General features: G+C 40.6%; 2 protein-coding genes across 3 annotated transcripts in view; one reads left to right on the top strand and one right to left on the bottom strand.

Annotated features, from left to right (window-relative positions):
• Window positions 1–11,429, top strand: part of UGGT2 (UDP-glucose glycoprotein glucosyltransferase 2) — a 137,453-nt gene extending 126,024 nt beyond the window's left edge. For both annotated transcript variants that reach the window (XM_043892451.1, XM_043892452.1), the window contains 3 exons: window positions 4,758–4,874; window positions 8,819–8,945; window positions 11,221–11,429. In XM_043892451.1, coding sequence (XP_043748386.1) covers window positions 4,758–4,874; window positions 8,819–8,945; window positions 11,221–11,243 — 267 coding nt within the window. In that variant the 3' untranslated portion in view covers window positions 11,244–11,429. The remainder of the gene's footprint in view (window positions 1–4,757; window positions 4,875–8,818; window positions 8,946–11,220) is intronic.
• A 4,802-nt stretch (window positions 11,430–16,231) lies between these two features.
• The window catches only part of DNAJC3 (DnaJ heat shock protein family (Hsp40) member C3), a 57,989-nt gene continuing 53,378 nt past the window's right edge, over window positions 16,232–20,842 (bottom strand). Inside the window, exon 12 of the mRNA XM_043892453.1 lies at window positions 16,232–19,977. Within this exon, the coding sequence (XP_043748388.1) occupies window positions 19,820–19,977 (158 nt within the window). The 3' untranslated portion in view covers window positions 16,232–19,819. The remainder of the gene's footprint in view (window positions 19,978–20,842) is intronic.

Here is a 20,842-nt window from a genome sequence, read left to right as displayed (position 1 = left end):
AATTTATTTTAGAGCTACTCTTTTTCTACCTCTTATTTAAATGTTGCTGTCCTCTAAATTTCTGCTCGTGGCTCACTTCTCTTTCTGTGCCCACTCTATTAGCATTCCTACAAACACTCAGGGCTTTAATTCACAGCTTTTCTATCAAGAAATCCCAAATCTTTGGCTCTTCTCTCTCCTCTGAATGCCTAACTCGTATGTTAAATCTATTGAAATAGACATAGTAATGCCCAGAACATTTCTGAAATTAAAAATCAAATTTCGAGCTACATTTCTCTTCCACTATTCCCTACATCAGCAAATACTGTTCAGCTGCCTGTTATAGGTTAGGTTATCCAGGAAACAAACTGCCTCTAAATTAACTTGCAGGAAGTTTATTAGGATGTGCTTTCAGGACCAATAGCTATTAGAGAAGGAAAGGAAGCAGAATTGGGCAAATTCTACAAATTCAACAAAGGCCTCAGACAACCCCTACAGGGGGCTCTAAAGCTGAGATGGCCTTTCTTGATTGTCACAGTTTGCTCAGGGGGCCTGGATCTTTGTTCCTTCACCTAGATTCCCCGAACCTAGTGATATGACCCAGAGCCTCCCAGAGTTATGAGGATAATAAGCACAGCTTCCCCAGGAAGCTCACTGGGAGGGATGAGCAGGGTCACTTCTACTTTGCCCCCTTGGACCCATGTCCTTGCCTTTCTGGGCTCCTGACCAGTCAACCAAGCCATTCACCATTTCATATGAATTTATATATATTTTAGCCTTAGGCTATTTCTCTTCTCTATGCAAAGTAAATGATAAGTTACATCATCTGAAGTAGTTAAAATAGTCCTTAGAAAAGCAGTAGCACTAAGTATTATATTGAAAAGAAAAAGGGTCTCAAATAACCTCAGCTTCTACCTAGAAACTAGAAAAAAAAAAGCAAATTTTAAACCAGAGTAAATAGAAAAGAGGGAATAATGAATGAGTGGAGTGGAATCAATGAAAGCAGAAATCAATGAAATGAAAAAATGGAAAAAATTATGTGTTTCAGTAGGTTTTCTTATGAACAAAAGCTGGTTTTTTGATAAAATTAGCAAAGCTCAAACCGCTAGCAAGACTGATCAGGAAAAAGATAAAAGACATAAATTACTAATATAATATAGAAATGAGAGACTTGATAGCATTATATCTATAGATACTGAAAGAATAATGAGAAACTATTATGAACAACTTTATGGTAATAAACAACTTCGATGAAATGGGCAAATTACATAGAAGACACAAACTATCAAAATGCACTCAGAATGAAATAGATAACCTGAAGAACACTGTATTTATTGGAGAAATTGAATTTAGCACAACTTTCCAGGCCCAGATAGCTTCTAATTTCTACAAAACATACATGAAATTCTACCCAATATTAAAGAAAGAAATAGTATCAGTTCTCCGCACACTCTTCAGAAAATTGACATCCCATTACGTTTGCATGTTCTGTTGTTAGAAGGAAGTCAGTGGGTCCAGCTACACTCTAGGAGGAATACTTGCACAAGAGAATGAGTACTGGTAGGCAAGGATCACTGGGGGCCATGTCAGAAGCTTCCTGCCAAAAAAAAAAAAAAAAGAAGCTTCCTGCCACAAACCCAGATATCTATCAAAATGAAATTGAATTAAAAAGATTTTACTCAATGGTAAAAAGGTATATTTACTGAACAGTAAAAAGGGTGGAATTTTATTCATCATACACATAGCAACTTCGATGAATCTAAAAATTATGCTGATCTAATTAAACAAGCCAGGCCAAAAATATACATATTGTGTGATTCTGTTTATATAAATTCTAGAAAATGTAAACCAATCCACATGGACAAAAAGCAGTTCATGTTTGCCCAGGAACTAGCTTAGGTATATGTAGAAAGGACAGCCCAGAAGGATTGCAAAAAGGCACAACAAAACTTGAGGGTTATGGATATATTCAATGAGCTTGATTGTGGTCATAGTATCCCAGGAATATTTAATATGTGAAACTTATCAAATTGTACCCTTTAAATATGTACAGAGAGTGGACTGACATAAGGTTAGACATATAAATCAATGGTATAGAATTGAGAGTCCAGAAATAAATTGAGAGTCCAGAAATAAATTGAGAGTCCATGCATCTATGCTCACCAGATTTTTGACAAGCATGCCAGGATAATTTAATGGAGAAACAATAGTTTTTTTCAACAAAGGTGCTATAACAATAAGATGTCTACCTGCAAAGAATGAATTGGACCCCTTCCTAATACCATATACAAAAACTTAACTCAGGATGGATCAAATGCCTGAATGTGAGAGGATTAAGTGTAAAACTCTTAGAAAGTATTGATGTAAACCTTTGTAACTTTGGATTAGGCAATGGTTTCTTAGATATGAAACAAGAAATATAAGCAACTAGAGAAAAAACAGATAGGACTGCATCAAAATTAAAAACTTTCTTCATGAAAGAACACAATGTGAAAAAGACAACCCACAGAATGGGAGAAAATACTTGAAAATCATATGTCTGATAAGGGACTAGTATCCAGAACATATAAAGGATTCATAATTTAATAACAAAAAGACAACAAATTTTTTAAATACTCAAAGGATTTAAATAGATATTTTTCCACAGAAGGTGCACAAGTGGCCAGTAAATGCATGAAAGATGCTCAGCATCATTGGTCACTAGGTACTTCATTAAAACTACAAGATACCACGTCATACTCACTGGAATGGCTATAATAAAAAGATGGTCCATAAAAGCATTGGCAAGGATATGGAGAGACTGGAACCATCACACACTGCTGATGAGAATGTAAAAGAGTGTAGTGTATGTGTCTGTGTGTTTTGCCAGCCATGTTTAGTTGGATGGGGGCAGGTCAGAGTTTGGATTTAACCAGGACTATTTTGCCAAACATGTCCAACTAAATGAGAGGTAAGACAGTTGAGAATCTATTCAAGGGATTAAACATAATGATTAACCTTGGAAACTGAAGAAGGGAGAGTGAAGACATCAGGGATAAGTGACAGTGAAACAATGGTGCAATCAGGTCCCAAAGGGGATCAAAGGATTTTGATATCTGAGTACTTAATGGAGTAAGCTGAAAATCTAGAGGTAGTCAGAGACTGGGAGTATGATGGGAGAAAGTGGCTGAGATAAGATGACCGACCAGGTTATTTAAGGATTTAAAGAATGGATTTCCAGGAAAAGGGGGTTCAAAGAAGGAACAGTCAAGCTTTTATTTTTTTAAATTGATAAGACTTTTTTAGAGCAGTGTTAGATTTACAGGGAAAAAATTGAGTAGAAAGTACAAAGAATTCTCATATTTCTGGGCTCTATTCTGTTCCATTGCTGTGTTTGTCTATTCTTTTACAAATATCTATGTTTTAACTACTAGAGAATTTATATGAAGATTTTCAAATTCACTAGTATCATCCTGTTTGTTATTCTTCTTCAACACTGAGTTGGCTATTCTGGGCCTTCTGTGTAAACTTTAGAATCAGTTGATATCCACAAAATAACTTTCTGGGACTTTGATTAGGATTGTGTTGAATTTGTAAATTGAGTTGGGAAGAACTGACATCATACCAATATTGAGTCTTTATCTGTGAACATGAAATACCTCTCCATTTATCTAGATGTCCCTAAGTTTCTTTCATCAGAATTTTAGTTTTCCTTATGTAGAGGAACATTCTTTTAGATTTTTACCTAGGTTTGTTTGGGGGGGTGGGGCGGGGGGGGGGCGTGGATTGTGCTAATGTAAATGATGTTATGTTTTCAAGTTTAAATTCCACTTGTTCATTGCAGATATATAGCACTTGACTTTCTGTATATTAACCTTGTATCCTGAAACCTTGTTATAATTGCTTATTCATTGCAGGAGTTTGTTATTGATTCTTAGAATTTTCTGCATAAACAATCTTGTCATCGTCAAACAAAGACAGTTTTATTGCTTTCTTTCCAATCTGTATACCGGTTTATATTTCCTTCTCCTATCATGTTTCATTGGCTAGGACTTTCAGTATTATGATTAATAGAAGTGCTGTGAGAAGAACCCTAAAATTATGAATCTTGGACCTTAGGTGGAACATCTAACACAAGTACCCCTGGTGCCCTCTGGGAGAGAAAGGAAACATGCCATTTGCTCCAGAATGCACACAGATACTCTCTGGGGACACATCGGGACAGGCTCGACAGCCCTTGACATGTAAACAGATACCTCTGCGGAAAGGGTCTCTTGATGTCTCCAGAGATCTGTCTTTAACTTACTAGGTTCATTTGCCATTTAAACATCCTTTTACCCAGGTGCCAGCAGACTTTGCTTAGAAAGCTGTGAGTGTGCAGAAGTGTGAAAATATTCATGGAGCAGTTTCCTGATAGGGAACTGAAAAGTCACCTCAGAATCTGGAGAGTGTGATGGTGACCACATAACCAGTAAGACACAGTATAAGTGATTAATCCTGGTGTTTCAAGGCAGCTGGAGGTAGACAGGGCATTGCAAGGTGGGTTCTGGGCCCCCCTCTCCACCCCCAGTGCAGGAGCAAAGTCCAGGGCAGGTGTGCGCTTCCTTCCAGTGCACGGGTTCATTCATGACATGAGACCATTGGGTCAAATTAAGTATTTAAAGCTTAAAAATATGACCATATCTCAGATTTGGGTATGTTTTATAGAATCCATTTATAATCTAAATGACATCTTCAACTTCTTCCACTCTGACTCTAATTGCTATTCCTCTGTGTTGAAATCATTCTTTTTCTAATAGGATCTTCCCAATAATATGATTTACCAAGTTGCCATCAAGTCTCTTCCCCAAGAATGGTTGTGGTGTGAAACCTGGTGTGATGATGAATCCAAGCAAAGAGCCAAAACAATTGATCTGGTGAGTGTTTGCATTTTCCTTTGTATAGGCAGATAAGAAAATATTCCAATAGAAATATTTTCTGTTTTACAAATGGCAGGGCACCCTGTGGCTCAGTCTGATATTTACTATTTACCTACGATGGCAGGTATAGGGCTGTATCGGGGGCTCCCAGACCACCCCAGGTTTGATGATTCAGTAAGAGGGCTCTTAGGACTCAGAATATTTCATGGATATAGAAATATTACAGTGAGAGAATACAAAGTGAAATCAGCAGAAGGAAAAGGCGCATGGGGTGAAGTTCAGAGAAAACCAGATCCAAGCCTCCAAAAGTCCTCTCCCTGTGAAGTTACCTGGGACAACCCTCATTCCTTAAGCTCCAAGAAGTACAACACCATGTGTGAAATGTGGTCTATCAGGGAAGGTTACCAGAAATCCAGTGCCCAGAATTCTTACTGGGGGCTGGTCACGTACGCAACCCCTCAGCCTGGCACATGCCAGAATTCCCCATATCTAGAAGAAAGGCAAGTGGTCAGCATAAATCACAAGTTTGCAGTTTAAGCACAGTGAGCTGTCCTTATCAGGGAATGGTGGGAACACCTGAAACCCAGGTTCCCAGAGGCCAGCCAGGGGCCAGCCTTGTGAACACATGTCTCTCAGAATAGCGGTCTCAGGCCTGCTGTGTTAATTCTTTTCTGCACAAGGCCTTTTGACAGAAAGGCCATCAACTGGCTGAAATGTCATAAACTGAACATCTGATGATGAGTTATCATCTTAACATATCATCAGTTTAGTTCTTACACCAATAATTTCCCCAAATAAAGACAGCCAGAATAATTCCAGCTACTTAAAATATCTTATACGTCTTTTTCTTCATTATTTTTGAGAATTTTTTTCTTAGATTTTCACTGTAAGCAGTTTATGCTACACAGTTTAAATATAGACATGAAATATTTTAAACTAGTTGATTTCTTGTCCATATGTAGACATTATATTCAAATACTGTATATTTTCTCTAGTAGTACAAGATATTATCATTTCCTGACCATATTGTTTTTATGTGGTGATGAAAGTTTAAGATAATTGTGTACAAGATCTTCTTTGAGGAACAAACTGTCAAAATATTAGACCTTGTAGTTTTTAACAAAATAAGACTGGATAGTAAAATACAGGGATATTTTTCCAGATATGTATAGAAAGTAGCATGGTTTGGTGGTTTAGTCGCTAAGTCGTGTCTGACTCTTGCGACCCCATGGACTGTAGCCCACCAGGCTCCTCTGTCCATGGGATTTTCCAGGCAAGAATACTGGAGTGGATTGCCATTTCCTTCTGCAGGGGATCTTCCCAACCCAGGAATTGAACCCAGGTCTCCTGCGTTGCAGGCAGATTCTTTACCGACTGAGCTATGAGGAAAGTCTGAGAAAGTAGCATGCCAAAATATAATTAGATTGCAATCACAGGTGATAGAATGTAGCAGAAACAAGTGGTCATCAGTCAGAAAAAAAGCAAGGGAAATTTCTAAAGAGTAGTTAAGAACATTACAATGTTAAGGTTGTGTTGTATAAGAATGTGACTCATATGTTAGTTGACATAAGTCTTCTTGAGATTTTTAGTATTTAGATTAACATGAGCTACTCTAACAAATGCCCAAATTTCTGTGGTTTCACATACACCCAGGTTCAGGCCCAAGTGGGTGTTCTGTCAGTGAGGGCCTTCCCTGTACATCATGACTCAGGGACCAATTTCCATCCATCCTGGGACTTCTTCATCCTCCGGGGTCCTGTCATCATCTATGTCCATCTGAAGCTGATCCATCCAGTATGGCAGCCACTTCCCACAGGCAGCCATAAAATACTTAAAATGTTGCCAGTCTAAATTGAGGTGTGCTCTAAGGTATAAAACACATCAGATTTTGAAGACTCAATAAAAATGTAAAATACCTCATTACTGATTTTTATATTGATTACATTTTGACTAGATAAAATTTTGGAAATACAGTGTTAAAATTTATTCCGCCTGTTCCTCTTACATTTTTTTAATGTGGCTGTTAGAAAATGTAAAACTGCATTTGTGGCTTCGATCGTATTTCTGTCGGGTAGTGTTGATCGGGAGGGTAAGGACAAAGGAGGGTGGAGGATGCATCCTGACCCTAAAGGCCTTGGCCCCGTGTGTCCACATCCAGTTATAAAAAGAGCTGAGGATCATCATTCCTGGATGGGCAGCTACTTCCTACAGTAGGTCTAACTGAGAAAATGGATGGGTGGCATAAATTTTGGTGGGCAACATTATCTCTTCCACAGAAACATTTAAAATAAAAAAGAACATGCTGTTTTTGGTCATCTTCAGCAAAAGGTTAAAAAGGAAACTCAGGAAATGGCCTAATGGAGAGGAAAAAGCATTATTGACCTTCGGACCACAGTTCTCTGTTGTGAGGGCTGACTTGTGCGTTATAGGATGTTTAGCAGCATCCCTGGTCTCTACCCACTAGATGGTGATAGCGCCCTCCCAGCCCCCCAGTTACAGCAATCGAGTCCCTCCAGACCTGGCCCCAGCTCCCCTGTGAGACCGGATTGCCCCACTGAAGCCCTACCGATAGAGATTATGCTTCCCAGTGGCTTAGCAGGTAAAGAATCGACGATTGTAGCATAAGCTAAGGAAAAAATAGTACTTTGTTTTTTGTTTCTGACACAATTAGAAAATCCGTTATCTTGTTTATAGAACACATTATCTGTGAAGTTAATTTCTACAGAGAAGTTCCTGTTACCCACTTACTGCAGAAATACATTACTCTAGGAAAAAATCCACAATGGAATGAACTGGAAATATTTGGTGAGGAAAGGATTAAGATACCAGGCTTATGGCTCATAAATAAGCTTTCCCGTAAGGCATGAAGGGTGAAGCAGGCTGGGGCTGCCATGAGAAAGTGCCATGTAGAAGTCAGCTCCATGACACGCGCTCTGTTACTGTTCTTCGTGAAGAGCAGACTGGATGCTGTGTAGCTGTGAAGTTTATGCCCCTCCTGTAACCTTTCTTTACGTTGCTCAAGCCAAAGACCCTGGGGTCATATTTGATGCCTCTCTTTCCTCGCAGTTCACATCCAGCCCACTAACACTAGTCCTGTCAGCTGTATCTTCACATACATCCAGAGTCAGACCCTCCTTAAACTCTGCCTTTGCTTTTTGCCTTTTAAACTTAATTTCCCAAGAAACTTTATAGTAGAACCAATTGCTTATTAAAATTGATCAAGTATTAGAGGAATGTTGGGTTTCTATAACCTTGTTGTAATTTCCTCCTTTGCAAATGAAAAGACAGGTTCTGCCACTGGTGCCCACATATGCGCACACACAGTCTGGTGATGTTTACAGGTCTCACTACTAGTTTAAGTGGGACTGTCCAAGTCTAACTGCTAGTGAGAATTGGAACCATGAGAAACGAGGATCCCCGTCCATTGTTTTTCCACTGTGCCTCTTAAACAGACTACTTAAATATTCTTAAGGCATGGAGATTTATAGGCTACTCTGAATTTCACAACTATCAGTTTTTTTCCAAATGAATTCCAGTTAACTGATTTTAATATCATAACTGCTAATCAAAACAGAGGCATAGGAAAGAGGACAAGTGCTTTTTGCCAGAGAAACTCGAGACATTTCTAAAGGTTGACAATTAGTTTTACGTATGGAAAAAAAAGTATGTAAAACCAGGTTTTAGTCCAAAGAAAGGGCTAGAAAATATTTATTAATATAATCTGCCGTGCTCTTTTACAGAATGGTCATATAATTGGATCCTTTGTCCAAATATTTTATAGAATTGTTTGACAGACTTCTTATGAACCATCAGAAAATCTTCAAATTTTTGTTTAAACTTCTGATTGAGTGTTTGCATTAAACACTGCTTACATAAACTGCGATTTGTCATTTCAGTTGATCCTTTCTCTATTAAACTAATTCTAATATTTAAATTTTCAGTGCAATAACCCCAAAACAAAAGAACCTAAACTAAAAGCTGCTGCCAGGATTGTCCCAGAATGGGTGGAGTATGACACTGAGATACGGCAACTGTTAGATCACCTTGAAAACAAGAAGAAAAGTGCAGGTGAGTTGTTCTGCAGTTGTGTATGAACCACATGTTGCACTAAGTGAAATTAGAATAGATTACAAAATCATTTCTTAATGGTTATCAAATGATTACATCAGAATTTATTTACCAAAGTCTGTGACATGATTACAGATTTCCTTTTTATGTGGACTTAAGTTCACAAATTTAAAACATGGATAGAGAAACTATTCCCCTATGGATATAGCATCATATCATCACATAGATAAGCAGTATAGTATTAGTCTCCTGACCTAAGATAGAGGTTAAAAAAAAAAAAGTAAAAGAAACAATCTCTTTAAGATACACTGAATTTCCTAAATACGAAAATCTAAGCCCTGAAGTTTAATACAAGCCTTACACAGCCAAATAAAGTATTCCCTCCTGTCCCCTGCATTAGTGACAGGCATAGTATATAGGCTTCCTCACAGAAAGCTGGTTCCTTGTTCCAGCCTTCATCATAGACCAGAAGGTGGTTTGAATTAGTTTCCATTTCTTAGATTTAAAAAACTGAAATTACCTTAGCATTTTATCACCCTACATAAACCCTTAACACCAGTAAATGTGTGTTGGATATTCTTTTAAAGCTGATACCAACTTCTTGATTCCTTCATGATTCCCTTTCCTGGTCGGTACCTGTCTCTATTTTTCTTTGCTCTTTTTCAAAAGTAGTGTTGAGCTTCTGTTGTGTTCCAGTCAGTATGTTAAAGACTTTCACACGTTAGACTAATTAATCCTCATAATAATTATTTCCAGTAGTTCAAAATATACTTCTTATTGTCCTCAACTTTACTTTTTAGGGAGGCTGAAATTATATATAAACTTCCTCACATAAGCATGAAATTGTGTTTTATACTGACTCTGTTTTCCTTAACAAAATTAATGTGTGTTGTCGGAGAAGTTCAGCATTTAAAATACACCTGAGTAGTTTTAATAATCTAATATAAAGGTGCCATTTCAATTCAGGCGAAAGATTATTATGTAAGTGGCATAACTGTTTTCAAAGGGAGAGAAAGATAAGACAGAGTAAGGAGGGAGAGAAGAAAAAAAACTAAAAAAGGAAAGAAGAAAGGAAAACTCACATAATTACCTAACGATAAAATATAAATTCATGAAACATTGAGATGAAATGTTTCTCTTATCAAATTGGAAAGAGTTAAAGGATTAACAATACCCAGCACTAGCAAGAGTATTGACAAGTAAGTGTGTATATACATACATGCAGTAGCTGTATAAATTAAGGAAATTTTGTAATATACATAAAAATTCAAATACATGCCATTGGATCCATCAATTCATCAGAAACTCACATTTAAACAAAAATATGTGTGTATGTATGTTTGTCACAACATTGTCTTTAATAATGATATAGAATCTGTCCAACAATAGAGGATTGATCGATTGCATAATTCCAGTGGAATTTAGTGAAGAGAGAGAAAAAGTCTGCCACCTGGAATTGTGGGACAGGATCCATTTAAATTGTGTTTTAGTTAATTTCTGCCTGGAAAATATCATTTTGAATTCTCATGTGTTCTTAAATCAGTTAGTATGTGTAGCGCATTGATGCAGGAGAAAAAGACATTTTGAACTCTTTAAGTCTTCACTGGTATTGACTTTGATTCTCACAGTTATATAGTATTTACTACTGCGTTTGAATGTTCTGCTCGCCCATCTTAGACAAAGACCACCTATGTCTTCTGCTCTTTGTTGTTCCATTGCATTAATGACAGCATACTTTGTGCTTGGTGAGAAACCTATTTTTCACCATCAGGGTGCTAGGTCGTGGAGATAACAAAGATGAATAAAGTATTGTCCTTGTTCTGATAGACTCATGGGAGCTCACTTGTAGGTGGGTAAAAGGGCAAGTAGTTATGCTCCCATATGATCGATCCCATGGGCTTCCCTGCTGGCTCGGTTGGTAAAGAATCAGCCTGCAATGCGGCCGACCTGGGTTTGATCCCTGGGTTGGGAAGATCCCCTGGAGGAGGGCATGGCAACCCTCCAGTATTCTTTCCTGGAGAATCCCCATGGACAGAGGAGCCTGGCGGGCTACAGTCCACAGGGTCACGAAGAGTCGGACACGACTGAGCGACTTAGCACAGCACAGTAGATGCCATAATGTACAGAGAGCTGTTCTCGTCGTCACTTCGTGAAGCGAGTAGGTACTGAACTAACAGGAGGATCCTACACTTTGTATTAATTCATGCCTCAGTGAGGCTTAAGCTAATTTGATATTTAAGATTTCAAGAGCTAAATATGCTTTCTTCCCCTACAGTTTTGACACATGATGAACTCTAGCACTGGCTTGTGTAAGATGAGAAAGTGTGACAAGAAATCTGCCACCTGCTGGGGAAATGTGGAACTACTTCCAAGACTTGTCAAAGTTTCATTAAGGATCAGTGACATCTCCGATTTAAATTATATTAATTATTTAAAAGTAACATGTATTTAATGTATTGAATAAATTTAAGTTATATATTGTAAGAAATGACCATTGAATGTTTAAAATTAGATGGTTCCTCTTTCCTGATTGCATAAAACACTGGGTTTTCATCAGTTAAAGTGATAATTTTGCCAAATAACCAGGTTGAACATATCTGACTAGCTGGTCCTCATGGGGATTTATCAGACCATCTACATCTTTGAATATTCCAGCTGTATTTATTTATATATTTCTTTATTCAAAAGATGCATTTAAATTAGAGAGACCTATTTTGTTTTTTCTTCTGAGAAAGAAGGACTTACAGTTATCCCTAAATAGTATTTTTAAAAATTAAGCCCATTTGTACCTTAACTGTTGTTTTAAAATGAAAGTAGTGCCACACTGTGACCACTTATCTTAAACCATATGATGTTTTAATCCTATGCTATATATTTTTTAGTTTCTAATTTTTATTTTTATAAAATTATATTCGTGGGCTTATGGGGTATGTATATATTCTTTTTAAAAAAGAACCGGTTAGTTTTATAGAAACTAAGTTAAGAATATAAACAGTTTTTCTCTTTTATATTAGATGAATAGGAATAGTAAATGTTCAAAAAAACTGTCCAGCTACTCTAGAATCATAGGATCTTGGGCCAGGAGCAGAAGACCTCAGTGTCATTGTGGGCCCTGTCCTCTGAAGCTGAGGTGAGTGTGGGAATCATGATTGTTCCGGATGACCCCGTTGATAAGTGAGGTTTGGGGAGCAGTTAATAGAGTTTAACCTCCAGCCAGTGCCAGCCCCCCTTCCAAGGCCCTGCCAGGTGGAGCCTCACGCCATCTTGGAAGCTTCCAGGGCCACATGGAACCGTCTGCTCCTAGAGCTGGGCTGCTCTGTCTTTGGACGGTTCTGTACAGAGTTCCATGGTGAGCCAGAAGCTGTCTACCACGGGTCTGTGCATGTTCCTCTGAGCTCTTCTGAACAAATCTACCCTTCTCTATTAGATAACAGCCCATAGAGTATTTGAAAGCTCAGCTCCTCGCAGCTTCCTTCTTCCTGATAAGAGATCACAAGACCTCGCTCCCTTTTCCAGTAACCACCCCCGTCCCTGGTTCCTTGTTTGGGTTTTTCTGTGATGAAAGGGAGTGCTCAAGTACAGGGAACAATGTAGCTCCTTGAAGGACAGAATAGAATACATCCAGGAAGCACCACAGGCCATCAGCCTGGAGTTACAGATAAAATTGGACTTTTCTGTATAAATATGTAGTTTGATACAAATGGGAGCTGCCCAAAGAAATGGTTGCTTCTATGGGCCAGGCCCAGCCCCTGGGACACAACCAGACAGGCAGTTGGTACTGCCCAGGAGAGGTGTCAGAAACCCAGATGAATAGTGTTCAAGGCAACAGGTGTATGTCAAGTCAGACTGTCTTCAGTCACTAAAGCATGGCTAAGAGAATTTTCTTCTCTGAGATTTAGCAGCGAAGAAGATAGTAGCATTTAACTTCCCCCCTGGAACAGAAAGGACTATTCATCAAGGGGCTCTGACATCTGTCTCAGATCCCCAGTTCATAGAGCAAGTGATAAGTGTACCACAAAATCTGTCAGTAGTAAGGGGGTCCACCCTCTTCCAAGGGGCTTCCCTGGTGGCTCAGCGGTAAAAAGTCCACCTGCCAATACAGGAGACCTGGAATCAATCCCTGGGTTGGGAAGATCCTCTGGAGAAGGAGACGACAATGCACTGTAGTATTCTTGCCTTGAGAATCCCACGGACAGAGGAGCCTGGTGGGCTACAGTATGTGGGGCCACGAAGAGTTGAACACAAGTTAGCAACTAAACAGCAACCACCCTCTTCCAAAGAATCAATTGATTTGTTAAGATCTTACTCTTGGTGGCAGAGTTAGGGAGTTGAGGCACAAAGGACCAGGACTTGGATTGATCCACGTTCAAAATACAGGCAACTTTGTGATGGCAGCACATGGTTAGGGGCACCCAGCCCACCCTGTAGCCACTCAAAAAATGAGCCTTTAAGTGTTAGGTAATGGGATAGCTGTTACCCATTTTGCAATTTTTTAGCCCAGTATCAAATGTAAAATTCTAGTTTCTGAGAAATTCTAGAGTGAGGTCTCTACTTAGAACCTGCTGTTAACAACTTTGATTATAGACTTCAGATTTGGAAAATAATTTTGTCCCCTACAGTTCATAATTACTTGCATTTAAGTTATTTACTTCAGTCATGTGATCCTGCCCAACTGTGTAAGGTTTGCATCCTGTCTGATGTGATTTCACTTTTTTAAAAAGTTTATTTTTGGCTCTACTGGGTCTTTGATGCTGTGTGCCGGCTTTCTCTAGTTGCAGCAAGTGGGGGCTATTCTCTATGTGCTTGGGCTTCTCCTTGCGGGGGCCTCTCTTGGGGAGCACAGGCTCTAGGGAGCACGGGCTTCAGTAGTTGCAACATGTGGTTTTACTTTAAAATCAAAGGTTTTGATTAAAATATGGATAACTTTTTGTCCTTAAATTCTAAAATACTGGTAAAAACCAAAATGTTTGAATGGAGATGGCCCTAGGTAACCTAATGTTCAATTTAAAATTGGGGGCAGAGTTAGAGAAGGGGTAACCTTGATGCGTCTTGAGTAGGATGAATTGTGAAGTAGACATAACTGACCACACAGTGGAGTGTCTAACCTCAGAGCGTCGTGCTCAAACTCCCTTTTACACAAAAGTCAACAAACCCACCACTGGCGTGTAGACTTTCCTTTGTTTTCCCATGGTCTGCTTCCACCAGAAAACTGTTTCCAGTTTTGTCCAAAGGCCAGTAATCTAGGTCTTCCTAACCTGCACAAACCCAGCAAATTTTTAATGACCTGTTGTGTGACAGTTGACATGTCCTTTTGAAGTTACGAGTGTAAGTGGCATTAAATAAATATTCAAATGAAAATGCTGGGAAGGGAAAGCGTCAGAAGGCCTGAAGAAGTGACATTTAGGATGCAACGTGCAGTAGGAGGAAGCGCGAGCCAGGCAGAGACCAGCACGGAGGTAGGCTTGTTCCTTTGAGGATGAGGAGGAGGGGGTGGGGGCTGGAGCCTGGCACACAGCGGGGTTTGTAAAGCACGTGGAGAGCCTTGGTGACTGTTTCCTGACGTGCAGTGGAGAGCTGTCTCACTCATCAGTGTTAGTCCAGAATCTCTCAGGGGGTATTTTTATGCCTGCATGTTTCCTAATACTACGTTTTATTCATAACATCTGTCCTTACTATATCGGGGAAGAGCTCTTGGATAAGAACAGATAGACTTATATGGGATCTGAAGATACCATTTTTCTTCATTGCACGATGTCCAAAACAAACTTCCCCAGCCTGAGACCATACGGTACAGGCGCTCCCTGTGTGTGGACCCACCAGGAAGAAGAGAAGCTAGTTTGTTTGCCCTAAACTGTACAGTTGTGGAATGAAGTCTTTCCACTTTTATGAGGTGTTTGTAACCTGAGGTAACAAAAGCATAAACACTGCAGGAAATAAAACATTGCAACCGGTGGTATATATGGAGGAGTATTAATAAAACCTTAAGAAAACTGTAATAATGGTGAAAGGTTGTTAGAAGAGTTATCCTTTGCTATTTTTAAAGAATCTTTCACACCATAGAGAAAAATCACATCCGTTTAGGAAGACCAGTCTTTAAAAAAAAAATCCTTCACATAGATACACACATACATACAAATGAGGCACTATGCTGATAGAAATCTCCTGTAGTAGCAGGGAAGCATGCAAAGAACACAAACTTAAATCCCCTAAGAAATGCTGCAAGCAGTGCTTTCTCACTCATGCTTTTTAACAACATATAACTCCAGCTTCCTCAAGAAGACCTTGGAACTTGCTTTGCCAGTGGCCTTCCAAATCTGGCAGCTGGGTCCCTGGAGACAGCTAAATCAGAGGAGGCACTTCTCCCAGTAGACAGACCCTAGTGAAGGTTGGAAACGTGTTCTGAACAAGACCGCAACCTCAGTGGTCAGCCGGAGGCCTTGTTTTTTATTTGTGGCTGTGCTGGGTCTTCACTGCCGCACCGGCTTTTTCTCTAGTTGCGGCGAGCAGGGGCTCCTCTCCAGCTGCGGTGCGCGGTGGCCTCTCTTGTCGCAGGGCACAGGTCCTAGGGCGCAAGGGCTTCAGCAGTTGCAGCACACGGACTTAGTTGCTCCTTGCCATGTGGAATCTTCCCTGACCAGGGATCGAACCCGTATCTCCTGCATTGGTAGGTGGATTCTTTACCATTGAGCCACCAGGGAAGCCCTGGATGCCTCCTCATTAGACCCTGAATCCTAGTATAAGGTAGTATCAGATGAATGTGCATCTCTTGCTTCTGTTGATGATCTCTTGATCCCAAGAAAGGATCGACTTGGTGGATAGAGGTTTGCAGGTTTCTAGGGTGTGACCTATATACCTTAAGATTAAAGTGGCCTTTTTTCTTTACAGATCACCCTGCTTTGGGTGTGAAGGCAGGAGGGGGAGGGGATCAGCTACTTTTGCAACAGGTGGTATACATGAAGAAGAAAGCTACGTTTGTTTGCAGTAGAAATTTGAGATAAGCAGCAGTGTCCACCCCACCCCCTTTCAGAACTTTAACAGAAATGTACACATTATGGCATAAAAGGGAAGGTCCTCAAAGTCAGCCTAAGCGTGAGACTTTAATGGTACTGAAAGTGAAGGACCGGCCACTCAGTAAGGCCTCGCTGTCCTAGATTTTAATCATTTCACTTTTTGAGCTCTTCCTTCGGCTCATGACAAGCCAGAGCCCTCTGTCATCTCAGCTGCTGACTGTGTGTGAAGCAAAATTGGAAAATAGACTCCTCCAAAAGACTGAAGGCCGAAAGTACTCATTTGACCATAAATATTTTTATTAAATGTGAAAATACACGGGCATAAAAATAGTACCCATATTTGTAGACATGTCTGAGACCCATTCCCATTAATTTCTGGTGTCTTATTTATTAAAACACTAAATTGAGATGGATTAAGTTACTTAGTTTTGTCTCATTCAGACCAACTACAGACTTAACAGCAGGAGTAATATTTTAATTCATCAGACATCTCCAGTTCTTACCTCCTCTATGCTCTGCTTTCCACTGCAGGTAGGAGGCTCAAATACAGAGGGTGTGAAACAAAACCCGTTTACCATACATGAAGCCACGCAGTGGCTAATTTTACTCTTAAATCATTCAGCAAATGAGATCATCCATTAAACAAAGCAAATTATCTCCACCTATCAACATCATTTGCAATTACAGAATAAACTCTGCTACTAACAAAAAAGCAATGATCTGATTTAAAATAATTGTTGATAAATCAGCATTTGCCACCCTCTTTCTTTTATAAATGTGGAAAAGTCAACTACATTCAGCACAGTGGCGTGCATTTCTCTAGGATAACCACGCATGTGTCCTCAATGAAAGCTGCACAGGGCTGTCACGGGTGCCCTGTCCCTTTAAGGAGGCAGAGACCTGACTGAGGGGCCATTTTTAACTAAGCATCTTGTGCCCTTTTTTCATGGTAAATTTCACAACTTATGACCAATTTCATGCTCTAAAGGTGCAATCTTTCATTTTTCCACCATGAATAGAAAATGATGCCAACTGAAAATTGTTAGCTCCCCTCCCCTGCCAATAATCAGTTATAACTAGTCTTTTTCTCTCAAGCGGTGGGTAGTTCTGACATTCAATTATCAGAGTCCCAGAAAGTTCTGTTTTCATACAGATACTTGAACTTTTAATACTGCCTAAAGAGCAAAACATTTTAAAATTAGTGCTGTTACATCCAATTCACATTAGTAAACTGTTGAAGTCATTTTCCAGTTTTCATTTATCCATGGAAAAAAGCACAAACTTTCAGAAATGGGTATTACATTAATTTACTTTCCTTTTAGACCTTTTTCATGTTTATAGGCTGATGTGTTTAATACTTGTTGCTGTGGAAAAATACCCATTTACCGACCAGCGACACTTCACTTCTGGAGCTCACTGAAAAGGAAGGGAATGTGACACAGCCAAGGCCGGGCGCCCCTCTCATTTTGCTTTTCCACAAAGAGCCGCACAGGTTACCGGGCACCTGCGGTCCCCAAACCAGAGCCTGGAGAGTGTGATGCTCCTGCATCAGGCCGCCAGGACGGACAACTGTCCCTTCTCGCTCCCAGCGCTCTTATCACTGTGGAGGGCAGGAAGGCCTGACCATCTTCCTGGTCAGGCGGATTCCAGAAGACTACTGATGACCCTCAAGGCTGGAACCGAAAAGTCGTTCTTTTCATCACCCATGAGCAAAAACAACAGAATCCAGAGAATTTCTCTCCATGGCGTTGGCACCTGGCACCATACCTGCTTCTGTCTTCACTGAAAACAAGCGACTCTCTGCATAATTCCCTTATGACTAAAGTCAATGCCTGGTAAGACTTCAGGAACAGGATTTACAGTTCTCACAGGTGGAGGAAAAACAGAGCAAGCCCTCTCAGCAGCAGGATGGCGGTCGGCGAGATGTCGGGCCCAGCACAGTGACCCACATGGCCCACCCCCAGCCATCCTGGCCCCTTCAGGCTCCTTCTTGCTGGCAACTTTACACCCTCTCCTCCAACTGGCAGGGTGAGTGATTTCATATTTCCTTTGTTCTGATTTCTTTGTGAAAATTCTTCCTTGTAAAAGTAGGTAGAGGCCATTGCAAGATTTCAAAGAGTTCACAGTGACATCATACATGAAAGAACTGGATTGGAAAAAAACTGCTGATTTAACTAATGAAGTAATAAGATTAAAGGATAAAAATGAATTTCCTTTGGAAATTTTCACACTGGCTTGAATTTTGAGACATTAAAACAAAAGGAAAGCTGCAAGCTGTTCGCTAAGTTTTCAAAATGCCATCTTGTTTATTGGTAAGAAATAAACTTCTAAGTAGATGCAAAAAGCACTTAACGTGTTTTGTCCAACTCAACTGTGTTTTTGTCCCTCAGATTAAAAAACTCTTTTCCAAGTATGTTTCAGAATGACTGTAGAAGGAAACTATTTGTGCTTGGCTGGCTGTTGTGGATATTAGTGGTAGGACAGCCCCAACAACTCAGAAGATGCTTGATTTCCCAAAAAGCAGTCAGTATATTAGGCCCATCCTGCTTAAATTGTCAAAATGTTCTGAGGCAAAAAAAGAAAAAAAACCTTTCTAGAATAAAGGTAATAATTTTTATCTAAATAATTCTTAAGATTTTAAGTGCAGCATCAATAGTTCCATAATATTTTATGGAATCCCTATCCATAAATATTTAATGTTCTAGATTAACACTTATTTTTCTTTTAAGGAAAAAATTATCCAGCATATAAAGACTGAATAGTTCATTTTTCTTAAAACGTAAGAAGGTATCCAAGAAGAGATGCTGTCTTGATAGTGGACATACAGCCAGAGCTGACTAGATCTGTAAACCTGTTTCTTTCCTGGCAGAAAAACTTCCAGAGGCATCAAGGTCTGGCAAAGGGGCAGGCCTGCTACTTAACGCCCACCTCAAAGCAATCCCACGTGGGCACCCACGGGCCAGGTAGGCGAAGACATAAGAGAAACTGCTAACCTTAAAAGTGGGAGACACGGCATTCTGTCTGTGTTGACTGAGCGACTTGACATTCTAAGCCAGTCCTGTTACAGGAGATGCTGTACAGCTTACACTTCAGTTGTTAATCTGCATACAGCAATATTATTTAGATACCACTGCCATGTTATCTGAACTTACTTTACAAGTTTTTAGTTCATTGTGTTTCATATTAAATAAAAGGGCCAGGAGGGTTTACAGTTAATTCTGTTTCAATGGTTTTCAGTATTCTCCTCCAGGTATTGAACAAAAAAATACATGCTTAACGTGAGTCCAGACCTCACCCTGGCTCCTGCCATTTGTAGCAGGTTCTCTAACGGCTCTGACCACCTTCAACAACAGCCATGTTCATGCTCAGAGAGAGATGGGAACGCAAGTGGAAATTTAACATAAGGACAGGTGACTGGACAGACCAGAGTCGAAGCAAAGTTGTGCCTAAGAACATACAGCTCAGAATGTTCATTCCTCTTGGAGAACGCTGACAGCCCAGGTTCCTCCTCACACACACAGGCGCTGACACGTATGCAGTGAGGAGAGACTCTCCACCTGCTCCAGTGTAGAAGATGCAAGATCTATGCACCCGCCTCAGACCGCTTCTTCCATCCGGTCACAGCACAGACACAGGCTGCTCTGCCAGAAACGGAAGCCCACCTGCCTCCCGCCCTCACCCCCGTCAGCCTCAAGTCTGCAATGGATAAGAACAGACACTGCCATTCAGAACACCTCTTTGGTCGTGGGCAAACTGAAAGGTTGGAATTTTCTTTTTCATTAGGATCCCGGAACAAGGTTTTTTTTGTTTGTTTGTTTTAAAACTTTAAAAAAATGAAGGAAGAAGAGCAGAAAAACAGCTGGTTTAATTGAAGTGGAATTTAAATCTAAAAGGTCCGCCTGAGCTGAAGGGATTGAACCCTTGCCATGAGTTCCAGCTCCTGTGGAAAGGGTTGCCGCCACCTCCTTGTTGGCTCTCTGCGTCCAGGGGGTCTTCTCCGTCGTCAAACTTCTTCCTCATTTCTGGAAAAGAAGCCAGCAAGGTGAGACCCAGCTGCTGCCGGGGCGGGGGCGGGGCTGGTTCTGGGGCTACACACCCCAGTTGTTGGGACAGCTGCGCCTGATGCTCAAACCCCTGCCACCCCACCCCCATCAGAAACAGACTAGAGAAACCAGCCAGGGCTCAAAGTGGGCGTTCACAGATATTCAGACCCCCGAAATCTTCTCAGAAGAAGCCACCCCAGGAGATTCTTCCCTGGAAGAGCTGAGGAATCGCAGACAAGGAGACCTCAGAGTCACACGTGCTCTTCTGATCGAACAGCCCCTGTCACCGTCCTAACCCCAAACATGAAGTCAGCTAGGCTCAACCTCATCAACGCATGAAGTGTCTGGGCCTCACTATTAAGTCTGAACAGAAGGCAGGCTCCCTAGGCCCGAGGGAGGGAGGTGCCTTATTGCACAATCCAGGAGGCCACTTCCGCTGCTGTGGCTGTCAGTCCTGAGGAGACCGAGGCCACTGCAGACAAATGGCAGGATGTGGCAGGCAGCAGAGATTAGGAGAAGCTATTTCATCCTTAAAATAAGGACAGAAAGAACTTCTGAGTACAGAAAAGAACTCTAAGCAAGCAAGAATGCAGCTCTTTTCTCCGTCATGCCATTCTGCCCCCTGCTCCCCTAGAGCTCAGATCCAGAGGCTCCCCAACTTGACATAGCTGCCCGACCCGTGCTGCACAAGCTGAGGGGACAGAGCCACTCACAGGCGTCATTATTTGCAGATAAAAGAACAAACAGTATGTATCCTACTGTACTCAGTCAGTCCTGTCTCCCTCGCTGGATTATAAATTACTTGGGAATAAACATCATTTAACTTTAATTCCATAGCGTAAGT

Source organism: Cervus elaphus, chromosome 30 (assembly GCF_910594005.1).
Source record: "Cervus elaphus chromosome 30, mCerEla1.1, whole genome shotgun sequence".
Lineage (NCBI taxonomy): Eukaryota > Metazoa > Chordata > Mammalia > Artiodactyla > Cervidae > Cervus > Cervus elaphus.
This window is presented reverse-complemented; position numbering and strand designations above follow the sequence as displayed.